Below are 10,610 nucleotides of genomic sequence, written 5' to 3' on the forward strand. Positions count from 1 at the left end.
TTGGCAATTAAAAAAACATTTTATTTTCATACAGCAGTTAGCAATAGTTCATCTATAGCAAGCACAAAAATAAATAAAAATCTTAAATAATTTCATCCAACAAAGTAGCGTTCCACGTGGTAATCGTGTGCTTGGCGCCGCCGCTTCCTGTCCGCCTCGCTGGGGGAACCCGACCCATGATGAATAAGCAGCGGCGCCGAGCGGGGAGAAGCAGCTAAGCGACGGTGTCAAACATGCAGGTGACAGGTGAGGAAGGACCAGAAGTAAAGGAGCGCTCATGCTCCGCCTAGGTAACCATGGCGACGACCAGGACAAAAAAAAAAAGACTTGTCTGGTGGGAAAAGAAAAAAAGTGTTTTCTCCCTGACGGACGTGAAAGCGCGAGGAGGCAATGACCTCGGGTGACCTTTCCTCTGTCCAATCAGGAAGCTCCTCCTCAAAATGGCGTTAAAATATCCGACTGGAGTCTCAACTCGTCTCAGGGAAATACGTCTAGTCCAGAAAATAGATATTCCCACACACACACACACACACACACACACACACACACACACACACACACTACTTCCCTTTGAGGGAGCATTCCTTGTGCTCACACCTGGCCTGGCTGCGCAGGTCTGGCAGGGCCACAAAGTCCTTCTGGAAGCGGGAGTTGGGCGTGCGATGGCGCTTCCTCTCGCCCTGCGTGGTGAAGAAGGCGTCCTGAAAGCGCATGCTGGAGGCTGTGGACTGGAGAGAGAGAGAGAGAGAGAGAGAGAGATAGAGGTGAGGCGCGGGGTGGCCACTTTGGGGGAGACAGCCACAGTGGAATCTCCGGCATCGAACAGCGGGCCAGGTCAAAGTGTAAGAAGAAGTGCGGCCCAGGTGGGAAGGAGAGAACTAGGATACCTGGGACATGACGCAAGTCTGCTTATTGCACCTCTTTTCTGGCCGTGGCTCGTCCTTCTTTTGCGGGAGGGGCCACAAAATACCGGAGAAGAAAGCAAAATAATTAATTCCTTCATACTTCTTCAACAGACTGACATGTACTGTAAATCCAGGACTATAAGCTGCTACTTTCCCCCCACGCTTTGCACCGTGCGGCTTTTAAAACGGTGCGGCTGATTTATGGATATTTATTCATGTGACGTGTTGTCTTGTGACTTGGAAAAGAGGAAAGAACAAATGTGTTGGAAATGATCATGAAACGGAGAGGAGGATTAAATAAGCTCTGCTTCTGCCTACTCCTTTTCAGACTTGTTGGAATGTGCAATTCTAAACATGTGAAGTACTGTACACATAAGCGCTACTTTGAACCCTGCGGCTTTTAAAACGGTGCGGCCGATTTATGGAGTTTTCTTCGCTGACGGCCATAATGAGTATTAGTGTCGTTCCGTTTTCTAGCCGTCCATAGCGTTTCTACTCCTGTGGATTCTTCATTCATCACTCCAAGCAACGTTTGTAAGTTTTACAATATAACTAAAACTATTCTTACTTACTAAAGTGTCCCATGTGTGATGTCTGTAGGAGTGTTTTCATGCATATTTGTACCTGCTATCGTAATGTTATCAAGCTAGCATCGTTAGCATTAGCTAATATGCTAACACTTTAGTATTATTAACTTACAACAGCATTTTTTGCATTGTTTCAGTTTCGTACATTCACCAAAACGTCAGCGTGGAGTTATTGAGTCTGTTTAGTTGATTGGAGAGCTAGCTTGCTTCTGTTTTGTTTGATCATCCGTTTTATTGCCGTGTTACAGACACAATTATGGTATGTAAATAAACATTTACAGAATATTTATGTGTAAACAACTAATTTCACAACGTATATATCCGCCACTTATAGTCTGGTGCGGCTTATGTATGGGAAACAAATCCTTTTAGAATTTAGTGGGTGCGGCTTATATACCAGCATGTTTTGTAGTCTGGAAAATACGGTAATCTTCTACCAAATGGGGGGGAAAATGTGTTATTTTGTAGACTAACAGATACTACATTGTGTTATTTTGTAGACTAACAGATACTACATTGTGTTATTTTGTAGACTAACAGATACTACATTGTGTTATTTTGTAGACTAACAGATAATACATTGTGTTATTTTGTAGACTGACACATACTACATTGTGTTATTTTGTAGACTGACATATACTACACTGTGTTATTTTGTAGACTAACAGATAATACATTGTGTTATTTTGTAGACTGACACATACTACATTGTGTTATTTTGTAGACTGACATATACTACACTGTGTTATTTTGTAGACTAACAGATACTACATTGTGTTATTTTGTAGACTAACAGATACTACATTGTGTTATTTTGTAGACTAACACATACTACATTGTGTTATTTTGTAGACTGACATATACTACATTGTGTTATTTTGTAGACTAACAGATACTACATTGTGTTATTTTGTAGACTAACAGATACTACATTGTGTTATTTTGTAGACTAACACATACTACATTGTGTTATTTTGTAGACTAACATATACTACATTGTGTTATTTTGTAGACTAACACATACTATATTGTGTTATTTTGTAGACTAACAGATACTACATTGTGTTATTTTGTAGACTAACAGATACTACATTGTGTTATTTTGTAGACTAACACATACTATATTGTGTTATTTTGTAGACTAACACATCCTACATTGTGTTATTTTGTAGACTAACACATACTACATTGTTATTTTGTAGACTAACAGATACTATATTGTGTTATTTTGTAGACTAACAGATACTACATTGTGTTATTTTGTAGACTAACAGATACTACATTGTGTTATTTTGTAGACTGACACATACTACATTGTGTTATTTTGTAGACTGACATATACTACATTGTGTTATTTTGTAGACGAACAGATACTACATTGTGTTATTTTGTAGACTAACAGATACTACATTGTGTTATTTTGTAGACTAACACATCCTACATTGTGTTATTTTGTAGACTAACACATACTACATTGTGTTATTTTGTAGACTAACAGATACTATATTGTGTTATTTTGTAGACTAGCACATCCTACATTGTGTTATTTTGTAGACTAACACATACTACATTGTGTTATTTTGTAGACTAACAGATACTATATTGTGTTATTTTGTAGACTAACAGATACTACATTGTGTTATTTTGTAGACTAACAGATACTACATTGTGTTATTTTGTAGACTGACACATACTACATTGTGTTATTTTGTAGACTAACATATACTACATTGTGTTATTTTGTAGACTAACAGATACTACATTGTGTTATTTTGTAGACTAACACATACTACATTGTGTTATTTTGTAGACTGACATATACTACATTGTGTTATTTTGTAGACTAACAGATACTACATTGTGTTATTTTGTAGACTAACAGATACTACATTGTGTTATTTTGTAGACTAACACATACTACATTGTGTTATTTTGTAGACTAACATATACTACATTGTGTTATTTTGTAGACTAACACATACTATATTGTGTTATTTTGTAGACTAACAGATACTACATTGTGTTATTTTGTAGACTAACAGATACTACATTGTGTTATTTTGTAGACTAACACATACTATATTGTGTTATTTTGTAGACTAACACATCCTACATTGTGTTATTTTGTAGACTAACACATACTACATTGTTATTTTGTAGACTAACAGATACTATATTGTGTTATTTTGTAGACTAACAGATACTACATTGTGTTATTTTGTAGACTAACAGATACTACATTGTGTTATTTTGTAGACTGACACATACTACATTGTGTTATTTTGTAGACTGACATATACTACATTGTGTTATTTTGTAGACGAACAGATACTACATTGTGTTATTTTGTAGACTAACAGATACTACACTGTGTTATTTTGTAGACTAACACATCCTACATTGTGTTATTTTGTAGACTAACACATACTACATTGTGTTATTTTGTAGACTAACAGATACTATATTGTGTTATTTTGTAGACTAACACATCCTACATTGTGTTATTTTGTAGACTAACACATACTACATTGTGTTATTTTGTAGACTAACAGATACTATATTGTGTTATTTTGTAGACTAACAGATACTACATTGTGTTATTTTGTAGACTAACAGATACTACATTGTGTTATTTTGTAGACTGACACATACTACATTGTGTTATTTTGTAGACTAACATATACTACATTGTGTTATTTTGTAGACTAACATACTATATTGTGTTATTTTGTAGACTAACACATCCTACATTGTGTTATTTTGTAGACTAACACATACTACATTGTGTTATTTTGTAGACTAACAGATACTACATTGTGTTATTTTGTAGACTAACAGATACTACATTGTGTTATTTTGTAGACTAACAGATACTACATTGTGTTATTTTGTAGACTAACACATACTACATTGTGTTATTTTGTAGACTAACATATACTACATTGTGTTATTTTGTAGACTAACATACTATATTGTGTTATTTTGTAGACTAACAGATACTACATTGTGTTATTTTGTAGACTAACAGATACTACATTGTGTTATTTTGTAGACTAACACATACTATATTGTGTTATTTTGTAGACTAACACATCCTACATTGTGTTATTTTGTAGACTGACATACTACATTGTGTTATTTTGTAGACGAACAGATACTACATTGTGTTATTTTGTAGACTAACAGATACTACATTGTGTTATTTTGTAGACTAACAGATACTACATTGTGTTATTTTGTAGACTAACACATACTACATTGTGTTATTTTGTAGACTAACATATACTACATTGTGTTATTTTGTAGACTAACATACTATATTGTGTTATTTTGTAGACTAACAGATACTACATTGTGTTATTTTGTAGACTAACAGATACTACATTGTGTTATTTTGTAGACTAACACATACTATATTGTGTTATTTTGTAGACTAACACATCCTACATTGTGTTATTTTGTAGACTGACATACTACATTGTGTTATTTTGTAGACGAACAGATACTACATTGTGTTATTTTGTAGACTAACAGATACTACATTGTGTTATTTTGTAGACTAACAGATACTACATTGTGTTATTTTGTAGACTAACACATACTACATTGTATTATTTTGTAGACTAACAGATACTACATTGTGTTATTTTGTAGACTAACACATACTACATTGTGTTATTTTGTAGACTAACAGATACTACATTGTGTTATTTTGTAGACTAACAATTACTACATTGTGTTATTTTGTAGACTAACACATACTATATTGTGTTATTTTGTAGACTAACAGATACTACATTGCTTCATTTGGAAACAATTATGGTATGTAAATAAACCTTTACAGAATATTTGTAATAATAGTGTGTGGGGCTTAAGGGTAGAAGTTGGGCGACATAATGCAAAAGAAGCATTCAACTAGAGAAATTCCACTGTGCGTGTTTGAAGTGGAATACTTACAAGTCTGCGTTTCACTTTTTTGGGCAGGTCTTCATCCAGCGTGTACACGTCGTCCCTCTTGGCCAACACCTGAGAGCCGTCCTCAAACTCCACCTGGGACACACCAGTGTTTGTTTAGGGCTGACAACTTCACGACTACATTTATTTCACTTGGAACCAATTAAAGTCACATTTAAAAACTTTTTTTTGAAGCTAAGCAAAAATAGGTCTGTAGCTTGAAATACATCTTGTGGTGTACCTCAGGGGTCAACACTGGGACCACAAGTGTTCAGTCTTTAGAGAAACCACATTTGTAAAGGATTATTTACATGTATTTATATTTTATGTGTTTTGTTCAGGAGACAACACACAGAAGATAATACAAAAAATAAAAAATTAAAAAGACGGTTTGACAAAAGCAGACTTAAAATGTTCAGTAAAACTAAAATAATGCTATCAGGTAGAAGTAGAAGAGAAAGTCAAACACTAATACAAATAGACGGAGTAGACATTGAAAGGGTAAAATAAATATATTTTGGGTGTAATAATAAATGATAAAATGAACTGGAAATCTCATGTAAAAAATAAACAACATAAAGTAGGAAGAAACACGTCAATAATGAATAAATGTAAATATGTTCATATTGTCTACTGCTCACTAGTGTTACATATCTGAGTTATTGTGCAGAAATATGGGAAATAAGTACAAAAGCACACTTATTCACTAACTGTCTAACAAAAATATCAGTTATAATAATACATCATGTTGGATATAGAGAACATACAAACACTTTATTTATTCAATCCCTAATATTGAAATTCAACGATTTGTTGCATTTGCAAACATGTAAAATGATGTCAACTATAACCTGCTAGTCAAGAATGTACAACAATTATTTTCAACAAAAGAGGAGAAATATAACCTAAAATCTCATTTAAAACATTAGTATGCACGTACAACACTTAAAACCTTTAGCATATTATGTGGAATTAAATGATGGGATGGATGATTAAACAAAGTACTGATATGATCCACTTTGAGAAAGTGTTCAAAGACCAAAGAAGAAGAATTATGAGGAACATTTTGATAAGTGATAATACTTATTGATAAGAGCAAAGTTTGTGAGTTTTACAATATAACTAAAACAATTCTTACTTACTAAAGCGTCCCATGTGTGATGTCTGTAGGAGTGTTTTCATGCATATTTGTACGTGCTATCGTAATGTAATCAAGCTAATATGCTAACACGTTTACAAGTGTCTGTGTTAGTTTTATTAACTTACAATCTTTTTGTATTGTTTCACTTTCACAAACTCCGCAGTAAATTCACCAAAACGTCAGCGTGGAGTTATTGAGTCTGTTTAGCTGATTGGAGAGCTAGCTTGCGCAGCTAGTGGGTCCATGACCATGACTTCTGTTTTGTTTGATCAGCCGTTTTACTGTCCTGTTACAGACACCGTTTGGAAACAATTAAGGTATGTAAATAAACATTCTCATTTCACAACATATATATCTGCCACTTATAGTCCGGTGCGGCTAATATATGGGAAACAAATCCTTTTCGAATTTAGTGGGTGTGGCTTGTATACCAGTATGTTTTGTAGTCTGGAAAATACGGTAATCTAAACATGTGAAGTACTGTAAATTCCGGACTATAAGTCGCTACTTTTGAACCCTGCGGCTGATTTATGGAGTTTTCTTTGCTGACGGCCAAAATGAAAAAAAAAACAAGCAAAGACTCCTAAAAGGTGTGTCATTGTGCTACGGCGCCATCTTTTGTACAAGTTTGCACACAGCAAGGTCCTTCCATTTCGTGGTTTGAACTCGAAGTGTTCGTGTCGTTCCGTCTTCTAACCGTCCATAGCGTTTCTACTCGCATGGATTCTTCATTCATCACTCCAAGCAACGTTTGTAAGTTTTACAATATAACTAAAACTATTCTTACTCACTAAAGCGTCCCATGTGTGATGTCTGTCGCCCAACTTGTACCCTATTTTCCCAACCATATAAGCCCCACACACTATTATTACAAATATTCTGTAAAGGTTTATTTACATACCATAATTGTTTCCAAATGAAGCAACGTAGTATCTGTTAGTCTGCAAAATAACATGTTTTTTTTCTCCTATTTGGTGGAAGATTACCGTATTTTCCAGGCCACAAAACATACTGGTATATAAGCCGCACCCACTAAATTCTAAAAGGATTTGTTTCCCATATATAAGCCGCACCAGACTATAAGTGGCAGATATATACGTTGTGAAATTAGTTGTTTACACAGAAATATTCTGTAAAGGTTTATTTACATACCATAATTGTTTCCAAATGAAGCAATGTAGTATCTGTTAGTCTACAAAATAACATGTTTTCCCCCATTTGGTGGAAGATTACCGTATTTTCCAGACTACAAAACATACTGGTATACAAGCCACACCTACTAAACTCTAAAAGGATTTGTTTCCCATATATTAGCCGCACGTGGCGGATATATACGTTGTGAAATGAGTTGTTTACATAGAAATATTCTGTAATGTATATATTTGATATAGTTGTTTGCTGATGACTACAAGCATGTTGTACAGTTCCAGTATTATTGATCCCATGGATGCTAGCAGTCTAAGTCTGAGAGGAAGTATCAGTGGCCATGAAGAGCATATAAAACTTTAGCATCCTGCTACAAAGAGATGGTAGCTTGAAGAAGTCCTTGAATGCAGCACTTGTCTCCAAGGACCGGAGGTGTGCGTCACAGATGCATTAGTGCAGAAGAAATGTTGGACTAAATAAAGATTTAAGTGGAGGCTGCATGTCTCTTGGCCCGGTGAATATTTCAGAGACTTTGAATAATGCACACTCTTCTTTCCCATCAGCCCCTCACAACTCCCCTCTCATCTTCTTCTCACGTCTAAGTCCACATGGGTGTTACTGGGTCACCATACCTGGTACATGTACACTCCCACCTGCACTTAGTGGGTCACCATACCTGGTACATGTACACTCCCACCTGGTACATGTACACTCCCACCTGCACTTAGTGGGTCACCATACCTGGTACATGTACACTCCCACCTGGTACATGTACACTCCCACCTGCACTTAGTGGGTCACTATACCTGGTACATGTACACTCCCACCTGCACTTAGTGGGTCACTATACCTGGTACATGTACACTTTCACCTGCACTTAGTGAGTCACCATACCTGGTACATGTACACTCCCACCTGCACTTAGTGGGTCACTATACCTGGTACATGTACACTCCCACCTGCACTTAGTGGGTCACTATACCTGGTACATGTACACTTTCACCTGCACTTAGTGAGTCACCATACCTGGTACATGTACACTCCCACCTGCACTTAGTGGGTCATTACCTGGTACATGTACACTCCCACCTGCCCTTAGAGGGTCACCATACCTGGTACATGTACACTCCCACCTGCACTTAGTGGGTCATACCTGGTACATGTACATACCTGGTACATGTAGGACACGTTGGAGCCCAGGTACTTGGCGCCGTAGAAGAGTCCGTCGGGCCACTTGACTTGAACCGCTTCCCCGACTTCAGGGGGACCCGTGTTGACACAATCTCTGCTCTGGAACACACACATCAGCCTACTATCACTTTGGATCATCTCAAGTCATCTGCATCCATCCTGACCAAGGTCTGACTTTGTGGAACTGACTCATGGATGTTGAAGGTTTGGCGCCATGCCACACCCACATCCTTAGCCATCACTTAAAGGATGTGTCATTTGAATCCAGCTCACTGGGTCAAAGTCCCTGAGAGGAGTCTGTTGACCTATGACCTAGTTTTTCTTTTCAGGTGTTGGATCATGTGACTTCTACCTGCGTCCTGTCATGATAAGTGTCTCCAGAGACTTTTCTGACGATACGGCTAATTGTTTTATGATTTTAAAGGGGGCGCTAGAGAGTCAATTTACCATGTGCTTGTAAACATGCTGCAGGACTGCTTGTATCGCACATGGTATCACACACACACACAAGTAAACACGCTGCTTGTTTTGCACATGGTATCACACACACACAAGTAAACACGCTGCTTGTGTCGCACATGGTATCACACACACAAGTAAACACGCTGCTTGTGTCGCACATGGTATCACACACACAAGTAAACACGCTGCAGGACTGCTTGTATCGCACATGATATCTCACACACACAAGTAAACGTGCTGCAGGACTGCTTGTATCGCACATGGTATCACACACACACAAGTAAACACGCTGCTTGTGTCGCACATGGTATCACACACACAAGTAAACACGCTGCTTGTGTCGCACATGGTATCACACACACAAGCAAACTCGCTGCAGGACTGCTTGTATTGCACATGATATCTCACACACACAAGTAAACGCGCTGCAGGGCTGCTTGTATCGCACATGATTTCTCACACAAGTAAACACACTGCAGGACTGCTTGTATCGCACATGGCATCACACAAGTAAACACTCTGCAGGACTGCCTGTATCACACATGATATCTCACACACACAAGTAAACACGCTGCAGGACTGCTTGTATCGCACATGGTATCACACAAGTAAACACTCTACAGGACTGCCTGTATCGCACATGATATCTCACACACACAAGTAAACACACTGCAGGACTGCCTGTATCACACATGGTATCACACAAGTAAACACTCTGCAGGACTGCCTGTATCGCAGCTGACATAAGCAAGTGGCCATGATGTGATATTTGGTATGAAGGAGGTCCTCACCACTATGTCCTCAGGGTAGGTGTCATTGGAGAAGGAGCCGTCATCAAACATGACCTCGTAGAAGACCTGGGAGGTGACCTGGGAGACCTTGGAGCTGTAGTAGCGCAGGTTCTTGTGCTTGGAGATGACCGTCTGGCCCAGAGAGATGGCTGCCTGACACGCCCGCTGCTCCTGCTGAGGGGAGGAGGAGCAGAGAAATGTTCCTACATCTGCTGAGGGGAGGAGGAGCAGAGAAATGTTCCTACACCTGCTTGGACTCCAACCTCAGGGCCAACACATCATGTCAGACATCTCAGGGCCAACACATCATAGTGTGATGACTTGATAACAAGACATGTCCATCTTCTTGTGGAACATGTTGACAGGTGTGTACATCAAAGCTGTCACACTGCTCTTCATTGAGGGCCACTTTTACGGCGGCCCTCAGAGGGCC

At 38.0% G+C, this 10,610-nt stretch overlaps 1 protein-coding gene across 5 annotated transcripts in view; it reads right to left on the reverse strand.

Annotated features, from left to right (window-relative positions):
- Positions 1-10,610, reverse strand: part of kdm4c (lysine (K)-specific demethylase 4C) — a 123,524-nt gene continuing 112,914 nt past the window's right edge. For 3 of the 5 annotated variants that reach the window (XM_061976918.2, XM_061976915.2, XM_061976916.2), the window contains exons 19-23: positions 10,178-10,351; positions 8,904-9,023; positions 5,450-5,542; positions 888-944; positions 1-728 (exon numbers count right to left, since the gene is read on the reverse strand). In XM_061976918.2, coding sequence (XP_061832902.1) covers positions 561-728; positions 888-944; positions 5,450-5,542; positions 8,904-9,023; positions 10,178-10,351 — 612 coding nt within the window. In that variant the 3' untranslated portion in view covers positions 1-560. The remainder of the gene's footprint in view (positions 729-887; positions 945-5,449; positions 5,543-8,903; positions 9,024-10,177; positions 10,352-10,610) is intronic. The other 2 variants (XM_061976917.2, XM_061976919.2) reach the window with 2 other exon arrangements.

The sequence above is a fragment of the Nerophis lumbriciformis genome, linkage group LG16 (assembly GCF_033978685.3).
Source record: "Nerophis lumbriciformis linkage group LG16, RoL_Nlum_v2.1, whole genome shotgun sequence".
In the NCBI taxonomy this organism is placed as follows: Eukaryota; Metazoa; Chordata; class Actinopteri; order Syngnathiformes; family Syngnathidae; genus Nerophis; species Nerophis lumbriciformis.